Source organism: Rousettus aegyptiacus, unplaced genomic scaffold (genome assembly GCF_014176215.1).
Source record: "Rousettus aegyptiacus isolate mRouAeg1 unplaced genomic scaffold, mRouAeg1.p scaffold_m13_p_12, whole genome shotgun sequence".
NCBI classification, from domain to species: domain Eukaryota; kingdom Metazoa; phylum Chordata; class Mammalia; order Chiroptera; family Pteropodidae; genus Rousettus; species Rousettus aegyptiacus.
Genome location: NW_023416287.1, coordinates 32480336 through 32504020, shown reverse-complemented (window position 1 = coordinate 32504020; position 23685 = coordinate 32480336). Strand labels below are relative to the sequence as shown.

The following is a 23685-nucleotide window of genomic DNA, read 5'->3' as shown; positions in this document are numbered from 1 at the left end:
AAAGCTGATGAGTCTTCATTTCCTTCTCTATGCAACATGGGAAAACAGCAACTCTGTGCACTTCTCTTTCTCTTTAACTATGGATGAGGGAATAAAATATTTTCAAAGTTGAAAAAAATTGAGGGGCAATAATTTAGGATGCTAACCTTTCCCTACGGCAACGCCAGTAGATCTTTCCAGCTTGCTAAAGGATTCAGAATTAGCAAAAGCTGAAAGTTCCTGAGCTGCTGGTGATCACTTTCACAGGCTCCCATAATAACATGCAAGGGCTGACATTTGTAAGGTTGGTCAAATGCCTGGCTTTTAAAATGGGGTATTGGCAGTGTGCCAGAGGCACTATAAACCACAGGGTGGACACGTTCCTGAGAGTTAATTTTATAAAAAGATTTACTGAAAAAGGGCAGTAAGTAATATAAAGCTTTCGTTTAAATAAATAGATTGCAATATATTTATGCTTTAGAATGTAATGTGAGATTTAAACTAAAAAATAATTCTTCATTTGCATAGACTATGTCCTGAGACTCAAGGATGTTACAGATGCATCAAACTTTACCTTTAAAGGGGCTTTGATTATAAAATAGAAGAGGCACTGATATTATATAAAGAGAGATGAATGTGTAGGCACTTTCTAGGTTAACTCAGTTTTCACCAGTTACTGGTGGTGAACCCAATGGCCTGGGGTGGGTTAATCCCTATAAAAATTATGTGATTATAAGAAGAAGCATGAGCAGAAGGAGAGGCAGGTGTGGGAGCTGGGGGCTAAAGGGAAGTATGGGAGTCACAGTCCTTACTGGGATAAGTCTTTAAAGCTCATTTCTGGAAATGCCTCAGTTCAACTCTTTTCTTTTCTTCAATAACAGAAAGTATATATTAATATTATTCCCACCTAACTTATGTGGAAGCTTGGAACTGAGGTCCAGAGAAGAGGTTAGTGAGTGGACCATCCTAGATTATAATCTCATAACTTCCTGATTCCTAAACCCTTACCACATCATCCGATCTCAATTTCCATAGGAACACATTGGGTCTGGCTAGGCAAAACACTCTGGGTCCCATTTTCACTAGCTATAAAAATAAGAAGCTGAGACAGGTATGATATCGAAAGTGGCTTTCAGCTCCAAGAGCCTATGATCTTAAAAATGAAAAACATGTGGAAACTTTCTGGGTGTTTTGGCAACAAAAAGCAAACATTGGCCTTTTCCTGTCTTCAAGCCAAGTGGCAAGATAACTGTTATCTACTCTCCAAGGTTTCTTAGATAAGATACATTTGAAAACTATCTAACAGAACCACAGTTTGGTATTGTCCATAAGAATATGCCATCTTATAATATGAAATTTTATTTTTGAGACTACAAATACCTATAATTACTTTGTCTCTCATCATTGAAAGCTTTTATTTACATAAAGTCAAAACAAGATAGTTTTCTTTTCAGGGCTTAGATAAACTTTAGTGAGCTTGGAATTGCTGAAGTAGGCTGATGTTATGTTTTAAACAATAGACTACAGTGGTTATGGCTAGTGTGATATAGAACTCCAGGTATAATGTTACAAACAGGCTTCATTTCCAGATGGCTAAACTCACGGGGATTATCCACAGGACCCAAAGGTGGCTGAGAAGTGACAACTGGCTTTCAGAGAATCAGAAGAAGTAATCCAACTGAAAGCAAAGTGGCTCTCATGATAAGTGACTGCTGGCTGGTGTCATTCAGAGCCCACATAAAGCCTCCTTCAAATATTAAATTACTTGTTCAACAGTGTAGACTCGAGGTGATATTAGTGAATAAAACGCTCAAAATCCCTATCCTCAAGGAGCTCAGATTCCAAAGAGTAATAATATTAATAGTAGCAAAAATAATTTTACTACTAACAATAATAGTAACAATAATTGTTAAATGTTTATCTTTTTGTATCTGATACCATGATAAGCACTGAAATGCATAATCTAATTTAATTTTACAGCAACCCAATGTTATAGGTATTGTTATCCCTAGTTGACAAATGAGGTCATTGAAACTTACAGAGAGTAACTTTCCCAAAGACACAGAACTAAGGAGAGACAGGTTCAGAATTTGAACCTAGATCTATGGGACCCTGAAACCCATGTGCATAGCCATTTTGCTATGTACCCTCCTTCTCCATTATTCCTTGGTACTCTAAGAGAAATTCAATGTAGTTATACTTGAAGACTGATCACGCATAGTGATACAAGAAATCTACATAACCACATAGGCGAGCAGGACACCAGAATTATGAAGCAAAGGTAGCCTTTGAAGAGGCTCGAGAGAAACTGGGCAGCCAGAGAATGAAAGGGTGGATTGTTTCATGATGATTAAAATTTATCTATAGAACACCATAGTATCACAATTATAATCCATACATTTAGACATGTGTACCTAATTTAACTGCATACGAGCATTATTCATAAAAGCCAAAAAGTAGAAACAAATATCCATTAACTGATGACTGGATAAAATGTGGTATATCCATACAATAGAATATTAATAAAAATTTAAATTACTGATATATGCTATAACATGAATGAAATTTGAAAACATTATGCTAAGCAAAAGAGGCTAGTCATAAAAGGCCACATATTTTGATTCTATTTACATAAAATATCCAGAGCAGGCAAATCTATGGAGACCAAGAGTAGATTCTTAATTGCCTAAAGATGGGGAAGAGAGTTGAGGAGTGACAGCTAATATGGGTTTCTTTTAGGGGTGATGAACATTTTCTAAAATTTGATTGTGATTACACAGCTCTGTGAATCTACTAAAATCATTTTCAAAGGAAGCATTTTATATTATGTAAATTATATTTTAATAAAAAAGTTAAAAAAATTACTGCATATAAAAGATTGAGCTTTGTTATTATTAACTGATTTATCTGTTATCATCTTAAAATCTATTGGAAATCATTCTTTCCAGTAATTAAAAAAGACAGAAATGGGAGTATAATAGATTTCAGTGATTACTGAATCCAGAATCTGGTCTCTAGAGTAGACAGAACAGGCCAACAGCCTTCCCCTACCACTGGGATCTATCTATCTATCTATGTAACTATCTATCTATCTATATTTTTAAAAACACTATTTTTAGAGCAGTTTTAGGTTTACAACAAAATTGAGAGGAAGGTGCAGAGTTCTCATAACACCCATTGCTACCGCACATGTATAGCCTCCCACATCATCAACATCAGGCACCAACAAGAGTGGTACCTTTGTTACAAAAGATGAACTTACATTGACACATCATAATTTCTGAAAGTCTATATTTTACCTTAGGGTTTGCTCTTTGTGTACATTCTCTGGGATTGGACAAATGTGTCATATGCCAATCATTATAATATCATACAAAGTATTTTCATTGTCCTAAAAATCCCCTGAGCTCTGCCTATTCATCTCTTCCCCCAATCCTTGGAAAATATTGATTTTTTTATTGTCTCTATAGTTTTGCATTTTCCAAAATGTCATGTAGTTGGGAATCATAGCCTTTTCAGACTGGATTTTTCCACATAAGAATATGATCTTAAGATTCTTCCATGTCTTTTCATGGCTTGGTAACTCATTTATATTTAATACTGAATAATATTCCATTGTCTGGACATACTAAAGTTTATCCATTCACCTACTGAAAACTGGTTGCTTCCAAATTTTGGCAATTATGAACAAGGCTGCTGTAAATAGTTATGTATAGGTTTTTGTGTGAACATAAATTTTCAGCTCCTTTGGGTAAATACCAAGGAGTGAAATTGCTGAATCATATGGCAAAATTATGTTTAGTTTTGTAGGAAACTCCCAAATTGTCTTCTATAGTGGCTATTACACTTAGCATTCTTAATAGCAATGAATGAGAGCTCTTAGTTTTCCACACCCTCACCAGTATTTGGTGGTGTTAGTGTTCTGGATTTGGGCCAATCTAATACTGATGATGTCTAGAAGTCTGTCATAATTCAATGCCCTCTTTTTCCCACATAATAGAATTATAGTCAGACATGTAGATTCCAAGTTAGACCAAATTTTGAATTTTCTTTGCAGTCAGGTTGGTCATAAAACAATTCCTCTCCAGTGGAAAGTTGGTGGAAGTGTGTGCTACTTTGAATCCAGGGATCATGAAATAAAATGTGTTTCCATCCTATGTGTTTCTTTTGATGGGACCAGGAAAGGTATATACATGAGAACAATGCCTTAAGGGAAGCAGAACAAATACTTAACATCATGGTAGAATCCTGGTTCCTTGAGTGACAGAGTGGAACAAATTCTTCCACAGCCAGGATGCTCACTTTGGAACGGTTACCATCGAGAAAAATAAATGTGCATATTCACTAAGCCATCTTATTTTGATGTCTATTTGTTACAGCAGCTTAGCTTTACCCCAACTAATATAGTCCCTTTCAAATGCATTTCATGAAGCGTTTTAAAAAATAGAATCACTGACTAAAATGGATTTGACATGAAAATCCCTGTTTTAAAGAGCCAAAAACATACTCGACTTCTCTAAGAATTGTCAAAATTGTTTTTGAAATTCTTTCTAAAGAGAGTTATTTATTTAAATTCATCCTTTCAATACAAGAATGTATAAGGAGCAAATAAAAGGAACAACACTCAAGATTGGATGAGAAAAATGAGCAAGTACATGGAAATTAATTCACTGATCAAACCAAAAGCGTAGTCAATTCTTAGACTCCCCCAAACAGTTCTATAGGGAGAACATCTTTAAAGCACTTCTATTTTTAAACATGGCTAAAAAGTTCTCCCACAGTTACTACTAAATGGATAGACTCTGTAATATACTGAAGAGGTTTTTCTATTTCCTTAAAAGATTTAATGTTGTAACACTTCTACAAGAAAAGTCATTTAAAAAATTGCAACATAATAATAAGTGGCAGTCTCTGAGGTAGGAGGGGGTTGGAATTCATTTGTGCCTTCTAGTTCTAAGTTTAATTTTCACCTGGACACAATTGCAAGTAGGTAGATATCCAGACCTCAGAAACAGTAATAAAGTTGTAATCTTTATTACTTTTGAAACAGTCCTTTAATTGAGTTCAAAAATTGTTCAGTTTCAAAACAACACCAGGGAGAATGACATTGCTTTCTGACTGTGAAGTTTCCAGGATTTTCATTTCTTCTGGCAGATCTCCTAGGGAATCCCTGCCCTTGGATCTCACTGTCATTTTTATGTAAGTGGAACTAAGATATTTTGTTTCTAGACACTTGAGACTATTTTCCAGAGCAAAGATAGTACTTTTGATTTCTTAGTTTGATGTCTTTTTATTATTAAAAACCTATGTCTTAGAGAGAGCAAGAGGGGAGTTTTTACCACGTTTAGCAGGATGAGTGCATACATGTGTACATGTGTGAGTGTATTTGTGAAAACTGTCTATTCGAATGGTAAGCACTCAGGGGTTAGAAACAATTTAATAGCTAGAATTTTGTTGTCTGTTGAGCTCTTTCTCCAGCACTTCACAGGAATCACCTTATAAAATAATATTCAAATGCTTTATAATTGAGATGAGTTTGGCCCCAGCACTGAATTTTCCCAAAAAGAAGTAAGGTATGGTGATTCTAATGTTACTTTGCTTTGAAGGCCAGCAATTAACTCAAGGAATGCCAAGAACAATAAGGCTTCATATAGTGGGAATAACATGACCGGGACAAAAAACACAGGATGTCAGAAAAAGGAATTTATGAGAAAGAAAAGAGTCATCATTAGACCACCTGAAAGGAAGTTTTCAAAGCAAATGGAAATATCAAAGGAAAGAGAAGAAAGCAAGAGGGAGGGGGAGAGCTGTCAGGGGGATTAAAGAAATGGGCATACATTTTTGTCAATTTTGCTCTGGTTTCCAAATGTATTACATAAGGTAACTCTTCCAGCAAGCCCAGAATTGCACAGCAATAGTTGTCACACCCTCTGAAATCTGTCAGTATTTAAAGCTGACAGAGGGCATGCCCTTAGCATCGCTGTTGGAGAATGCCTTGGTTTTCTCCCAAGTCATGTCTATGAATTTAGACAGATGTAGTGATAAAAATATTTGCCGAGTAGATACAAGACTAACAAAACATAACTCCTTTTCACGAGTTAGAAGCAGAAGAGCAAACCTGAATGCAAATGAGAGATGATACAATTAGAAAGTTGTGTCCTGGCAGCATTTCATGGAAAGCAGAGGGAGATGAGGTGATTTGATAGAAACAGGCCTTCCACGTTGATAACAGAAGTAGTATGAATAAATATGGAAGCTGCTTTAGGGGAATTATACTGTACTTAGATTTTTTCCACAAATTTTCAGCCAATAACTCAATGTCTGAAATTCCTTCTTCACTAAAAACACCACCTTGTACCTGGAAAATAAGATTCAAGATTTTTTTTCACCAGAGAGAATATTTTCCCAATTACTCAGGGGATACAATTTTCCACCTGGACTTCATTTCTGTTAACTATATTGCCTCTCATAAAATGGACTAAAATTATTTTTGCTGTTCACTTCTCAGTAAAAATTCCATTGCTATGTATCATGTCTAGCCTCTTTTGTTAAACTTATTAGCACTAGAGTGTCCAAGTCAGGCTTAAAGGGCAGAAGGCACGCACAAGATCTGAAATGTCCATCAGAAAAGTTCAAATTTGTTCCTCTGAGACTGGCTTAGCGGCCCATTCAAATCTTTAACAGAAATCTGGGAGTTTAGAGACCCTTTAAGCCTCATCTGGATCTATTTTTCCAAAAGTAACACAGACCTGTCTTTGGTATTTTACCAAATGTGGCTTTTCATCTTGAGTGTAAGCAGGCAGTCCGGTGCCCTGTGAAAGCATCCTGGAAACATTACATTGGAGCAGCAACAGCAGTTGCTGAAAGTCAGAGTGAAGAATCTGGTTCTTCTTCTAGGAGAACTTCAAGGTAGGCAGGGCCTGCTCCCATTGTGTTTCTCCTTAAACTAGGCACAGTTACATGGTAGATATTCTTCAATCTGTGTCTTGCAAAAAGGTGCATCTGGTTTTGCTACCATTAAGCCTCATCTTCAAAAGGCTGAGGAAGGGGAAAAAGCTGAGAGAGCAGTTGGCTTCTACTGTGGTCCCAAGCAGTCCCAAAGTACTAGTGTATACCAGATCCTCCAGACATACTTTGGATGTAGCCATGATGTCTGAGTTTCCATGAAATGGGAATGCTTATGGTTGAACTATTCCTGGCATGAAAAAATTGGCAATTAAAATAGGAAACCCTTTCAAAAGATGGCTCTACCACAGTCAAAATTCTGTTGTAGTAGAAATACAGTTATATTGGGTTTGTGAGCCATAAATCTAAAAGCGAAAGTAAATCCAAAGCAAACAGGTATCTTAGAAATTACAGCAGGTAGGGAGGTGGGCTGTCCTTAAGGCACTTCAGGAGCAGTCAGGACAGTTGCCTCAGAGCAAACCGTACCTGCCTGATGACCCATTATCTTGTGGGCCAAAGGAAATAACAAAGTTTTCAAAGTTAAATGCTGTATTTACTGGCTCTCTTACTCAGCAAGTTCTTGTGTTTTCATTTTACCTTGTCACGGTGGACACTGCCCTACCTACAAATGCCGTTTCCAGTTTGAGAATGTTTTTCAGTTGCACATTTGTTTTTCCTAAAATAGAGACATCTGCTGATTAAGAAAATACCAACTTGGTAGCTTTCTCAATCTGTCAATTCTCCAATAAATAATTCTTTTTCCTGTATCTTTAGTTAGGCAACACTTTGGGTTATAATTATCATTGTCATAAAATAGCAAATATTTTCTGAGCTTCTCTTAGAGACACAATGCTAATTACTGAGTGCACACCGAATATGCACCAGTGAATCCCTGCTCATTAAAGTATTCCAAAGTGGCTGTGAACACAAGATTTATAAACAAAAAGCTATGGCACAGTATGAGGGAGCAGTTGTTAATTATCTAGATTCAAATGCTGAAAGATTTCAAAAAATATAATGGCCACCGAAAGTCAGTATATTCAAGGAAAACATCTCAGAGCTCAAGCTTCAATCTGTATATGTGTATGTGATGTGTTTTTGTTTGGGGAGCAGGGTAGAAAGCAGTGGTAGTGATGGTGTGTGTGAGTTTGGTGCATTCGTGTGAGGGTGGGTGTAAAGAAGAGACGCAAAGTTGGACCTGGGAAGGTACATGCCATATTCTAAGATTCATCAGCTCATTTGTGCATAACAGAAGATATGTTCATGATAGATGCTAAAAAATTTCTCAAACTATATTCTGGAGAAAACAGTTGTCCTGAGAAAGGTTGAGAGAATAATAATTTCTATGGTCAAATAACCTTGGGAAATGCTCCAAACTAAATTCCCTTTTTAAAAATGCAAAGGTAAAGATACATATAAATTTTCTGGCACACCAATTCACATCCTTGAGAAGAGTTTTTACTTCCTCTTTTAACAAATTTTGAAAGAACTGGTTTAGGGTGATACATACAGTGGCTATTGTTCAATCTAAAAAGAATGAACATTAACCTAAAAGTAATGGAATACAATCAAAATCTTCTGAGCTGATGGGAAACACGTACCAAATGGTATTTTAGAAAAATTAGTCTAGTAAGTTTTAGAATTTGGCATAAGAAGGGGAAGGACTGGAACCAAGAGACTATTCTGAATATTTGCTCTAAATCCATTCTAGTATAACTTATAGAGTGTTGGGAGTTTTGTTGGCTTGCTTTTTCATTTTTTTCTTTTTAGCTGTGGACTATTTTCTTTAAGTGCAGTATTATTTCAAATCTCAATAAGTAAAGATAAAAGTAAAACTGATACAAATAATGGAAGAGACAGAGCAGGACTCTGAATAAGAGCAAGAATACAAGCGATCTATAATATATTGGTTCTAGGAGAAAATCAAGGAATGATCAGAAAGCTATAACTGCACAAGGGACATATGAAATAATTTCAAATTGCAAAATGCTAAATTATCCATAAATTAAAGGGAACTGAAATAATCTAAAAGTTACTAAAACAGGAACTCATGAAACTAAAAATAAATTTAGGCCTGAAGTTCCATTAGGATAAACAAAGGCAACATGGCACCTGACACGGTGGGTATCAACTTTACTTTTAAATTTACTCGAAAAATAGAGGGGAAAAAGAGATGAGTACCCAGGACTTGAAAACTGTATATTTTGACCTGGCATTGTAAAAATTCATTAAACTTATCTGGTTGCAGTCCCTCAAGGCAAGGACCATGTGACTCTATCAATGGTCTTCAATATTTCCCTCCCATCTAACACAACTAGTACTAATTCAGTTATATTTAGAGCTATAGCACTATCTCTAAAGAGAAATCCCTGTCTTTTGGGGATTAAAATTATCCAAGAGCTACTTTAGGTATGGTTTAGTTCTTACTATCCCCTGTTGAGCCTCTAATTTTAGTGTCCCTCCTCATTTTCCTTTACTTTTCTATTTTCTTTGTCTGCCACTTCACCCTTTTTTAAAAAGTATATCAGGTTTAATACACCTTTTGAAAGTTTTTGCACATTACCATAAGATTCTCAGAAAAAAAAAAAGATATCAATAATATGACAAGGTAATAAACATAGAAAATTATGTGCATAGTATTGTTTTAGGCAGTTGGGTTTTTTTTTGTTTTGGGGAGATTTTTTGTTTGTTTGTTTGTCAAGGAAAATCAAGATTGTTATAAGAAAACATTCTCAAAATAAGAACTATTTCTGCAATGGAGTTTGATTTGACTCTAGACATGGTGAAATGAAGATCTGAGCTCTTGATCAGGTAAAACTTTGTACAGAATGCTTCCTTTTAGTAAATACTTAACAGTTCTGAGTATCTGTGGGGTAGAAAGAACATCCATGATATGGATGCTCGTTTAACCCTATCCAGCCCAGTGTCCATTATACTTCTACAGAGACAATCTATAGCAGACTCCAGAGAGAAAAAAAGCATGCCCTTCATTATTAAATAGCGTGACCAAACCCTTTCCCACTTAATTGATTCAGGCCTACCTTTTCCATTTTGTTCTCACAAAAACATTCAAAGGAAATACTGGATTAAGAGAAATAAGTCTCCAACTTCTACATCAATCTAAGTATTCCTCCCCTATAGTAATGAACTTAAACTATTTCTTTACGTTCGTATATATTTTATTTTCCAGTTAACAGTCTACATGTTTTAGCCCCAAAAGGTTGTAATTTATTTTGCTTGATCAGAGAAACCTAAAATGAAAAATAAACTCCATTTTACCTAAATATTGTAAAACAGATTTTTTGACAGCCTGAGAAAAACACATAGGAAATATCTTTCTAGGTAAAGGAATTGAGAGCTTTATGCTAATGAAAACAAGTCATTACAAAAAAAATTTGCTTCCATCTATAAGTGAAGCAGTTGCTACTTAAAACAATCTATCAATGCTAAAAAAAAAATTTTTTTGGCTTATTAATATAATTTGTTTTTATTAACAATTATTTATTTGAATTTTTTAATTTAAATGTGCATATATGCTTGTGTGTTCATTTTAATGTTTTTGTTATTTTGTAATTCACTACAAAATAATGATAATGCTACATTTTATATGCATTATGATTCATCTAAGAAAAACTTGACCGCGTTAAAAAAACACACACACATACACATTAGAGGTCAAATCCTACCAGAGCAAAAACTTTTGTTTAACAAAAGACATTAAGCTACAGTGTATCTAATCATTACATATGATATCTAATACCACAACAGTTCAAGAACACAAAAGAATATCCAAATAGACTCTTGAAATTCTTCAGCGGGATCTGACCTGCATTTTGAGTCTCTTTAAATAATAGCAAACTATATCCATCAGAGAAACCTCTTATTGTTCCTGTTATCCTCACCTTTAACACCTAAATGAGGAAATATGAACATTACCAAAAGCCAGATCACTTACCATAAATGCCAGTTGAAATGCAGGGAAATGCCTGTGAATAAACCACAAAAATAATAATAAATTTTAAAAGAATAACTCTCTGCCCAACCTTGACACCATTTATTTCAATGTCTATTTTGCTTGATAATGGGGTGCCCTCTCATACTCAGAGCTCTGAAACCCCACTCAGTTGTCGGACATATTGTAGAAACAGGCATATTTGATTCACTGAAAACTTTTCCTTACCAGCAATCATACCAGCTCACAAGAGCCAACTTTTAAAATTTTCAGGAATCTTGTTACTCAATTGTTAAACATAGTTATTATTTAAAAAATTAAATCACATAAATCTGTAATAAGTTATATCTAAAACAAATACTTAGAATTCATCTCATCACTTCCTAATTATTTTGCCACATTTTACTATTATCTCTGCTCTTAAGGTTACTTATGTCCATCTCATGTGTATGGTGGAAGTACTATGTAATGATGTGCTACTCAGTATCTAGTCCCAGCTTCATATTAAATGATGCCATGTGGATGGCCTAAAATCTGAAAACATCAATCAACATTCAGATCTATACTTGTGAGTCAACCAAAACCATAGGCTGGCTATAAAATTTTGATAAAGTATTTTGTAAGAATCAATTAACTATAAAAATTTTATAATAAAGGATTTTTTATTCTACATTCTTTTTAACAGTAAAATTAAAAAACAAACTTATATACATACATACACACTCATATTTTAGTCCATTTATCAGCACACCACTGCTCATACCATATGCCGAATGAATGTTTGTATTTTCCCAAATTTACATGTGGAAATTCTAATTAATATGTATTTGTAGGTGGGGCCTTTGAGAGTTAATTAGGTCATGTGAGTAGAATCCTCATGATGAAATTAGTGTTCTTATAAGAAGAGGAAGAAAGCTAGTACCTGACTTTCCATCACATGAGGGTACAATGAGAAGAAGGCTGTCTGCAAACCAGGAAGCAGCCCTCACCAAACGCCAGATATGCTGACATCCTGATCTTGAATTTCCCAGCCTTCAGAACCATGAGAAATAAATGTTTCTTGTTTCAGCCACCCAGTCCATGGCAAATGGTTATAGCAAGTCTGACTAAGACACAATATTTCACTTAGCATGTTTAAAGAGCTTGGTTGAAAGAGTAAATGAACAAATGTAAATATATAGTTGACTCTAAATTAGGCTTTCTAACAGCAGAAAGTGATCTGAGCATGGCAATGTTCCCTGCCTGTGTACCTGTATGTAAAGTTAATCAAGTTTTTTCATCCTTCTGTCTCTGTATTTTTCGGTTGTAAATAAAGATGACAATATCCACCATATAGAAATGTGCTCTGAGAATTGACAAAATTTTTTTTAAAAAGTGACTGATAGTGTCACAAAGAATCTAAAAACTGCAGCTGCTATTGATTATAATAACATTATTATTGAGCTCAATAATAATAAAATGTGTTCTTTTTCTTTATACCTTTGGGTTAAACGTGTACTACATTTTATTTTCCTTCATGTTTTTGTGGAACATATGTTCATTCCCTTTACACGGATGTCTTATTTAAAAAGTGACAACTTATATGATTTTGTTTTAGAGAAAATAATAATTAACTCTGCTAAGTTCACCTACATGTCTTCAAAAGATAGACTTTTTTTCTCTTCTTTTACTAGTATATGCTACTGTTTACAACAAGAAAATAAGACAGTTTCTAGACTAGAGTAGGAGCTGGTTTTGAAGTAAATTAATGAGTTAATTCTGTGATTCCTTGGATTCTTGAGGTGCCAATAAGATCTGAAAAATGTTATTGAATGACTCATTCCATCCAATGACACAGACCATGAAGAAAGAGTGCGAAGCAGATTCTCCTAAAAATATTGGAGCATCTTCAAAGGCATTCGATTCACCAAGACTATCCACAGGTCTTACTCTTGGTTTGAAAATTGACTGCAAGTTTCTGTAGGCAATTTGTTACTAATAGTAAGGACTCAGAGTACAGGAATAGCCTACCTAAAGAGACTAATGAAAGAGGAGTTAGAGTCTTCTCTAGAATGTTTGTCATATTCACTCACATCCCACTGTGCATTTTAAATGAGGTAGAGAGAGATAAGTTTATAGCTCATGCTCCAGGAATTTCATGAGAGCAAACTGAGCATGCAAACATCATCCACCTTGTGTTCACGGTAAAGAAAGAGAAAGGTTTGAGAGCTGCTGCATGGAGCCATCAAGTGAAAGCTGGAGGATACCACAATGCTTTCAATAAGCAAGTTCACTTTAACTTCTATCTGGGCATTCTTCCAGTTCATAATGTTGAGCAGTTTATTTAACTGCCCTGAGCATGAGTTTCCTCACCAGTAAATGGAAGCTATGAGACTCCCTTTAAGGATTCTACAGGATGATTAGGAGGAGTAAGAAACACAACATTCTCTCTGACAAGTAGTTACATCTCGATTAATACTGATTATTATGATGGGCACCATGATGCCCATCTGGCTCTACTTTAAAGGGGGACTTGTTGCCCTAGAGCAGGGTTTCCCATATCTGTAGCACTATAGATATTTTGGATACGATAATTCTTTGTTGTTGGGAGCTGTCTTGTGCATTTTGAGGTTTTTAGCACTATCTCTGGACTCTGTCCCTTTGATAATCAAAGATATTTGCAGATAGTGTCAAATGTCCACGAAGGTGCAAAATTGCCTTGGTTGAGGACTACTGCTCTGGAATGTAGGGCCTAGATCCCAGCCGTGCCGAGATAGAGTTCCTTTTCAAACATTGCCACAGATGCAAAGAGCCAGCCCCTTTGCTCAAGGTCAAGGATGGTCTACACCAATAACTAATCAATACAGAGTATAAAGGCCTTGGCTCATCTTGGCTCAATTCAATGTGACATTGATGGGCCCTACAAGCTCCAGAGCTCCCCATGGGGTCAGTGGGCCATCATTGTGCCTGCATCACAACTCATCTTTCCTCTGCTTACTTTTGTTTCCTTCCTTTCTCTTCTCTAGGTATTGATCCCATGAGCACACCTTCATAAACATCCTGAACCCTAAACTCTGTCTCAGAATCTGCTTCATGGGAAAGTTATCTGAGTTAACTCCCTTCTGCTTCCCTTTTAGACCCTGTTATGTAAGTTGTTTTTCCATCAGATCTAGCAGAAGAGAGCATACGCTGAACAGTTAATGGCAAATTTCATTTGCCTCAGCTCCCAGCTCTATCTTTGAATCAATCATGCAACTTAATAATTGAGTTTGAATGTACCAACTGCCTTGTCTGTTTTAACAAGGACGAATAGCTTCATCTGAGAATGACATGGTTTCCTTGAATGTGAAGGCAAACAGTCACATAACAAAAGATAACTTTGGTAATATTGTTGTATTAATTTAAACAAAAAGGCAATGATAAAGCAGAGATGGAAATACAATATCATGGAAAAAATGTATGTAAAACAACTTTGCATATAATTCATCTAAACTAAATCTTCTCCATTAATCAGTTTTTACTACTTAAGAGAGTGAGAAAGAAACAGAGATTGGGGGGTGGGAGGGTGGGGGAAGAGTGGGGAAGTGAGCTTAGCTAAGGGATTTTATAGCACACAGCCTGTGTTCTTTGCTATAATAAATTTCTGGTGGGGCCATCAGAAGTGAGTAGCATGGGATTTCTTTATTTCAAAGCTGTATTTAACATAACCACCTCCCACAAAAGTCCCTTTCGTGGAAGAATGATAAATTGTACCAAAACTCAGGCCAATTATTCTGGTTTGTTTTAAGTGCACATAACTCAGCAGTTACCTGTAGAATTGGGGAAATGACATCACCAGAGTAATTTGTAAGGCTCCAGATTCTTTTCCCAGCAAGACCCAGGAGCAAGAAGTCTCTATGCTAATCAGGTCTAGTATATAGTCATCAGAAACTTGCTTCATAGCACTTGACTTTTATCCAGCTTTTTTTCCCCTCCAAATCAGCAAGTACTTGGTCTCTTGGAAGAAAAAAACATAATCATTTGACATGGAGAGTGAGAGAGGACTTTTCTTCCGTGAAATTATAGATTGGGCCACCACATGGAAGGACTATTTCCTTAGTCCTTCATGTTGATTCCAAGTAGATATGTAAAATGCAAACTCTTAGGATTGTATACTATGTCTCCCATCCTCTCATTCAACCTTGTCTTGACCCTAATAGTACGTCAAAATCAAGACAATAAGCAAGCCTACATCATAACTGTTACTTGCTTTCCTTGACCCATGATTCTTCATTCATGCATTCTGGCAAAGTGAAAATTTCTTCCTGTCCTCATCCGTGGTCATTACCATCCACCCATGGCTTATGCAGCAGTCTTGTGACCTGAGTAGGACCGAATCCACTCTGTTTATAAGAATGTGCTAATTGACCTAAGTAGCGAACATTTCCCTCAGCCATAGGAATAGAGAAATGGAGAATTGACATCACTGAGCTGTTGCTATAAACTAACTTAAAGTGCTCCAAAGCTCTAGAATCTTTCAATTGCTGAGCCAACACTTTCCGTATTGTTTTGTCAATTTTAGTTAGATTTTTTCCATTATTTACAAGCAAAACATGATACCTAATATATCTCTATCTAGTTGTTTTGAAATCTATATCACATTTTACTGAATTGAGAAAACTGTCAATTGTAAGAAACACTATTATTTTGTTGAACTTTGTGTATCACTGAAAAAGAAGAAGCTCCGTAAGTTAAACATAACAAATGTTAACTTATCATTTAGGATTTTTAGTGTGTACTTATTGAAATTGTTATTTTGGATTTATTTAGATAATTTCTTAAGTCACATCTTGCTCTAGAGCATAGGTAAAAAGGAGAAAAATTGGTTAGGATTTCCTAAAACTTTCTCACATTTAGAGTCTAGTACTTCTGAATCACTTTTCAATGCAGAGTTGCAGATATATGTTTTCGAGAGTTTTATCCTTGTCCTCTCAAGAATGGTGGTTGATCCAGTCCTTCATGAGTACTTCACTGTTGACTCTGAACTTTTCTTCCAAGCCTCTAACATAACACTCTCAAATTTTGAAACTGGCTTCTTTTGTGTTGCCAATGAAGATTTTCAGACAGCATCAAAGACACACGCCTCCACGCAACCCTCCTCAAACGGCCCCTAATTGGTTAACTGGTTGAAAGTCAAAGGGTGGCAGCTATCCAGCCAATCCACCAGAAATGACAACCAGTGAAATGACAATCATCACAGCTATGCTTGACTTGTAAAGTCATTCCAGTTCATAAAATGCATTCTACTTCATATCCTACTAGGATATGAAGAAATGTGAATCAGTAAAATTCAGGGTTCCATTCTTTGTCTTTGGCTGTTTATCAGAAGAATGACTGCGTCATGGTCCCCTTATCCAGAATGCAGCATACTTCACTGTTTCTCGAACTGCGATATGCCTAACTCTACATGTACGCAAGATATTTTGAGTTGGCAAATACATAGGCATTGCTCATTTCAATGTAACGTACATATTATTTTGATATACTCTATTATTCTTCCAAAACCTTCATTCCCCCTTCTACTATATCCTTTGCTATATGATTTTGCAGTTTCTCCTCTGAGAGGATGCATTTTTCTTGTCTCATTGATGATGGATTTGAGTATATGACTTGGTTTGGCCAATGAGATAATAGTAGATGTGCCTTTTAGGGTTGAACTTTTGCACTCTTGCCTTTGGAGAACCATGAGAAGGACATGCTTCATGTATCTGCTGGTCAGATAAACTGAACTCAGCTTAGATTAGCTGTGCCCCAACCAACCCACTGGCGCAGGTACAAGGAAGATCTGTATATTATTGTATGTCACTAAGTTTTGAAGTTGTTTGTTACACAATATTACCGTGGTAATAGCAATAATATAAATATGCTAAAACTATAAGGTATTATACTGTATTATAACAAGGACTAATGGTTTTCCACTTAGGGTGATAATATAAAGTTTCCTTTGAAAATAAATGTACTTAAAGAGTCTACTAATATTAGGTAATTATCACATTAGAAGGTAAAATTGAATGCCTAAAGTTAGGAAAATACTAATGCAGTAAATAGGGATTTGAATTAGAAAGCAAGAGACCAGTGTCACCCACTAGCTAGAAATCTGAGAGCCAACAGTATATCCCCTCAGCACCTCAGTTTTTCCATTTATAAAAGGAACATAGTTGGACCAGATGACTTATTCAGTTATTTGATTCTATGATGCTATAAAATAGCCTCTTATCCTTCTCAATAGCTCAGGATAAAGGGCAACTTTATAGCATCTTGAATTCTTCACAGTGTTTGGACATGGGAGGTGGCAACGTGGCAACAATAATACCTATTATTCTTGAATTACCACACTGTGCCAAGCACTGGGCCAAGAGCTCTATGCATCTTATTTTATTCATTTTCTTGAACAATCATGTGATAAAGGAAATATTACTTCCTTTTTAAAAACATAAAGGAGGGTACAGCTAAGAAAGCTTGCTCAAGGTCACAGAAAGAAATGCTAATAAGGGATTTATTTATTATTTTATGTTAGGAAAAATTGATTCTATCTTTTTGCCTTTAATATTTCTTAATTAACCTCAAAAGACTCAACGAGATAGGTGTAGGGAGACAGCAGTGAGAACTTTCTCCCACAACTATGTCCTTCCCTTCCTCTGATTTAATTAGAATTTTTCTCCTCCCAGGCCATCGTGATCAATAGTATTGTGTGCCTCATACCACTCCATGCATTTACATGGTAAAGCCTGATTAAGATTGTGTCTTTTTCTTGATCTCAATCATCTAATTACTTCTCATCACACTTTAATAAAATTTGAGTCAGGAGCATGGCCTCTGAACCCCCAGTGATCTGGCTTCTTCACCTTCTTTCCCTTCCACTTTTCCCCTTGCTCAAAGAGTTCCATCCACTCTGGCCTCCTTTTATTCTTCAAACACAGAAAGTACAATCCTGTTTCAGGGCCTTAGTCTTACCGTCCCCTCTGCCAGGCACACTTCCTTTTAAATCTTTGATCAACTGTCGCCTACTCAAAGAGGCTCTTTCTGGCCTCCAGCTAAATTACTCTCTATTCCCTTCAGCTGCCTGGCATCCTTTTATGACTTCTCTTATCAACAACACACAGCTGTTTGCTTGTTCACTGGCTCCTTGACTTCACTTCCCCACAATGGAATGCAAACTCCCATTGAAGGTCTGTGTTCTACTTATTGTTGTATCACCTGCACTTAGAATAGGGCCTGGATTCACCAGATATCTAATGAATTAATTAACAGTTGAGTTATATGGCTTATGCAATCATATATATCTTTTTCTACATAAATTAGAGTATACATTGTGTTTTATGTACTAAGATTAGCTTTTTTCATGTGCTAGATCTTGGAAACTTTCAATTTCAGTGTATATTGATCTATTTTATATTTTTAATGTCTATATACTATTCTATGGTGTGGTTACACTATGGTTATTTAACTACTAGCATATTGATGAACATGTAGATTGTTTGTAAATTTTTCTATAACAAATAACCCTGCAACAAGTATTGTTGACTATGCTTTCGTATACTTAACATATCCTGGTTGACTCCATTCCTAAAATTAACATTAACTTGTTTAACCACTGAGTTAAAAAAAAAAAAAAAAGCACATTTAAAATTTTGAAAATACTAACAAACTGGCCTCCCTCAGCTTTTTTTTTTTTTTTAAATGTAAAAGCTCTTCAGCAGTAAAGAAGAATCAATGATTCTACTCTCCTCACCCCACCATTACATAGGTGAATAGAACAAAAGAATGCTGTCTACTTAACAAATTACTCTGGAAAATGCAAATATTATCAGTGTACCTTCCATCCCCACGGCTAAATAACCTGAAGGTCAAGGCCATTTAAAGGAGACTGAATGAGATCACATAGAAATGGCCAGTGAAGTGTTTGAATGCACCATGCAACCTCACCCAGGCACCATAATTTAAGAAATAACTTTGTTTTTGTTTTCATTATACCTTGGAAATAGCTGTCAAAAAGTCATTTATTGTCAACTGCTTTCATGTTTATAACTACAACTCCTGCAGTATAAAACAAACTATTACATAGCCACGAATAGTAGCAGTCCTCTTCCAAACTTTATATTTTCCACAAAGACAGCTGGATTAGTTCCAAGGTGAATATATTGGATACAAAATGTCAGAGCCAACAAAAGAAGAAACTTACCTTTGCCCAAGCCTGCTCCAGTGATTGGTAGGAATGTCTCATTGTACACTATACATATGTATAAATGAGAACAGGTCACCATAAACCTGCTAAACCCCCCAAAATGTGCATTCTGTTCCAAATGTCTACATCCATAAACTCCTTTTATATAGAAGCAAAGGGAAGAAACAGATTTAAAAAAAGAAAGAAAACAAAACAAAAAATAAAAACAAACAAACAAAAAAATCCTTCTCATATTACGGTAAACCATTTGTGCAATATGAGAGGTCCTACTGAAACAAAATGCCCCTAAAATGAAGTCTTCTTTTCGGTAGCTAGTCACACATGAGTGAATGGCATCCCAGCCTAGAGATCGCACAAAGAACACCTCATTGGTAGTAGAATTCTGGATAAGCACATGTGCACTAGGGAAAGAGTTATAGAGCAGCCAAGTGTCAATCAAAATGACCTCACGTGCCAATCACTGAGGAATACTTTTGTAACCACCCATCTTAGCCCTAATATAATACCGATCTTCTGCATTGTTATAGCCCTCTTTGCTGAGAACATGCTCCTCCCTTGGAGTGTACTCTTATCTTTTCACCTCCCAAATTCCACAGGGCTACAGTGTTCCTTAGCGTGGCCTATCTCCTTCTAAAATATACTTTCAATAAATCTTACTTTCTGTAAATCTTGCTGCCCTGTAATTCTTTGCTGCATCAGCAATGAAGAACTGAGGAAAAATGTGAATTGCACTTCTGCATTGTTACACCCTCCCGCATGTCGCTGGGGCCATGCCAGAGTTCAAATTGTCCTCCAATAACAGGTTTTGGTGCCAGGGACTCGGACATCCTCTTGGTAAGTGCCCAGGCTTCATGGCGCTCTCTGCTGGAAGCTCTATGATCTCTCCTTTCATCTCGCCTCCCAATTTCTCCCACGGTTGGGGGACACAGGTGTGTTTCCCTTTCCAGTGTTCGTCAAGCGAAAACAGCATGGTACCTCTGCAGTTTGCTGGGACCCAGGATCTGTACTTTATTCGCCTCTTCTGCCAAGGCGAGGCAGGCCTAAAAGCCACTCCACATATACCTGCCCTTGTACGGGGCGGACGAAATATTCACCAACTCATGATTTCTGCTGGCAGCGAGCCCTTTCAGTGTCTTCCTCCCCAGCTGAGTAAACATCCATCCGTTTCTCACAGAGAACCGGATGCAGCTCATTTCTCTCTCAGGCAGGTGCACCAGCTTCTCCCACGGATTGAACGGGCAAAGCTCCACCCTCTAGCCTCCCCCAAAAGCAATGGCGGTGCTTGTCTTAAAGCGCAGGGTGCACATGCACCCTTCAGTGGGCAGGCTGACACACTTCCAGACTCAAACTCAGCTCTAATTGGTTTCTCCGCCTGCCTTTTCAGTTGATCACCTTTGTCTGTTCACTCAGAGTCCTAAAAATCTCTTCTCTCTCAGAAGGGGAGGAGGGCATTTTCTTTACTGGAAAGGGAGCTTCTCAGGCCAGAAGTTCGTGCCTCTCGTCAGAACCATAAAGTGTCTCCTCTCCTGCCAGGAGGCCATGAAATTACCCTTCCCAAGGCTGAAGGGATGGCTACTTCACGCCAGGAAGCCATACCACAGCATCTCCCCAGCCAGAGTTGCATTTTTTCCTTCCCCTCTCCTATCTCCTTTGTCTTCATACACTGACACCCAGCTATTGCCCTTTTGCTTTTAGATATACCCTCCTGTGCTATTCCCTCCCTTCCCTTCCCCCGTCCCCGCCCCAAACTCTACCATTCTAGAAATAGGCTTTCCGGAGCCATTCTTTACTTTCTAAGTTTCCCCACTCTATCACGTGAACTCATTTTTATTTCTTTTGTATTGTCGCCTAGTTTACCAATTTAAAAATGCTAATTGCTTACTTTTATTTATCATTTACAATTAAAGGCTGTATGAGGTTTTTCTAACTCTCAGTAACTTTTACAGTCTTGCAGGTAAGCAGAAATGTAATACAGCCATTGCTGCCTCAGGCCGAAGCAGCTGGAGAAAAAAGGGGGCACTTGTAAAAAAAAAGTGGCTGGGCTCACAAGCCGCACCCTACCCCTCCCCTTCCTCACCCTCTATAAAACTATTAAGGGCAAATGAATTACTTCTTTGCTTACTTTTTAACTGCTACCATCCTGAGAAAGGAAATTTTATGTATTGTCAAGCTGAAACTTAAATACGAAAAGTAAGCCGATACAAAATTAGAGTTGTTTTTCTTTCTGCTGAATAGTAGACAATGTTTACTAAAACTTCAGACTGATACTGATACTGTGAAAGTTTTCTGAGTGAAAAACAAGAATTCTGTGCTTCTTCAAAATAACCTGTGTTTTAAATCAACAGCTGGATACGTTTGTCTTCAATTAAACCAATTTCTTAGGAGTTCCCCGAACACTTGGGATCCCTCTCAGTGTATTTCTATTGATTTTTCTCAGGGCCTTTACTCCGTCTCTCTCACTGTCCCCATCTCTCTATTGTCTCTGTTCCTCTGAGTCTCTCTAAGACTCTCTCATACTTTTGAATTCTTTTTTCTGCTTCACCAAGAGCCCCCTTCTCTCAGTGCAGAACTTGAGTTCCCCGCTACTTGGGGAATTTACCAAGTCCTACATCTCTCATATCTTACAGCCACTCTGCTTCCTCCCTAACTAGTCTCACCATCTACAATTTCAGTCCACATCCATGGTAGCCCAGCTTCCCATGGAGAATAACTCATCAAAGAGCATCATCTGCCACCAACCTGGGCACTGAACCAAAAAATGTCCCAACAAGGACAAGCCTCTCAAATCTGCTTGCTACAAGTGTCAGCTGCTGGATCATTAGGCTGCTCTCCTCAAGCTGAAGGACCCTTGGATCAGAATAAGCCACAGGCTTCCAAATGATTGCATGGCACAGGAGGTCCCCTCTAGTTGGCTGCATGGCAAGAAATTGCCATCACTGGACTGGAGCCAAAGGTACCAACAGATGTGGCAGTAAAAGTCCCTGAAATTTCCAGTTGGATCCATCGCTCTTGAGTCAAACCTTATCTTGAGACGCCAGAGGGCTCTACTCACATCTGTGAACCAATAGAAGCCCTGAGCTCCCTCTTCAAGGAAAAAAAAAAAAAAAGACAAGTTTTGTATTGTGGAGGCCACTACAGAGATATCCTCAAATTAATTATAGACCAGATAGAACACCTTGGCATAGGCATCCTTACTAGAAATTGACAATTGTGGTTACAGTCCATTCTTCTACTGCCCATTGTTCCCCTAATCTTACTTTTTATTTTCCTTTTTCTAGGACCCCCATTTCTAAATCACCTTGTTCAATTTGTTTCCTCCAGAGTCCAGGTAATTCATCTGCAGATGGTCTTTCAAGGAAACTATCACTCAATCCAATCAACAGATCCTATACCATATTGCAGTCCCCTAAATGAGTATAAACAACCTTTACCCCTAGTCAACAGAGAGCAAGTATAAGGGACCCAATTCTCCACCTCTGTCCTTTCTCAGCCTGAAGTAGCTAAGGCAGTCATTGCCCCAAATCCCCAATGATTTGGGTTCCTAGTACTTGAGAGGGGAAACTTTATGTAGCTAGTTAGACATGAGTGACAGTGGAACAAAAGAACAGAGGCTCAGCCCTGGGACTGCACGAAGAACACTGAATTGGTAATAGAATTTTGAGTAAGCAAATAGGCAATAGGCAAAGAGTTATACAGCAACCAATTATCAATCGAAATGACTTCATGTGCCAATCATCTAGGAATGTCTTTGTAACCACCATCTTGGCCCTAATATAATACAGACCTCACTTCTGTGTTGTTACAGCCCCTCTTCGCTAAGAAGGTCCTCCTCCCTTGGGGTGTACTGTATCTTTTATCTTTTCACCTCCAAAATTCCACAGGGCTACAGCTTACCTTAGCGTAGCCCATCTCTTTCTAAAATATATTTTCAATAAATCTTGCTTTCTTTAAATCTTGCTGACCTGTAATTCTGTGCTGTGTCAGCAGGGAAGAACCGAGGGAAAATGTGAATTGCATTTCTGCGTTGTTACTCCCTCCCCCATGCCTCTGGGGCGACACCAGAGTTCAAATAGCCCCCAAATGGTAACATTTTCAAAAACCTAATCACACCCATTTTTGTAAGTATCCCCTCCCAATCTTCCTGAGATTTAAGTATATGTATTAGACATACTTTGCATCCCTGGCAACTGGGCGGGAGCATGAGGGGATTTCCTTAGGTACCCTTTTCCAGTGCAGAGCCTGGGGAAAATGGAGATAACAGACAATCATGGCAGATCCCCTGAAGAGAAAATTACCCACTTGAGACTGAAAAGTCCAAAGCTGATAGCCATCGCGAAGGCTTAACTGTGCCTGCTAAGAGGAGCCTTCCTGGTTGAAGGAGGGGCTGAAATGACAAGGGGCAGCGCTATACACAGAGGACTGAGGGACTAGAGCACTGCTTAAAAGGACACAAGGCTTCAGGCAAAGCTCTGGAGAATTTATGGACCTTGGAGCTTTTCTTAGCATGGCTGTAAGGAATATTGTCCTATCTTATCTTTTACCATTCCCATCTGCCCCTGCTCACCCTGTGTCCCTCACAAAGCAATTGCCACAGAACTGCCCTCCG

At 37.4% G+C, this 23685-nt stretch overlaps 1 protein-coding gene across 3 annotated transcripts in view; it reads right to left on the bottom strand.

Annotated features, from left to right (window-relative positions):
* MACROD2 (mono-ADP ribosylhydrolase 2) overlaps nt 1–23685 on the bottom strand; it is a 1752897-nt gene that overhangs the window by 518483 nt on the left and 1210729 nt on the right. For all 3 annotated transcript variants that reach the window (XM_036229035.1, XM_036229037.1, XM_036229036.1), the window contains exon 7: nt 10880–10910. In XM_036229035.1, the coding sequence (XP_036084928.1) occupies nt 10880–10910 (31 nt within the window). The remainder of the gene's footprint in view (nt 1–10879; nt 10911–23685) is intronic.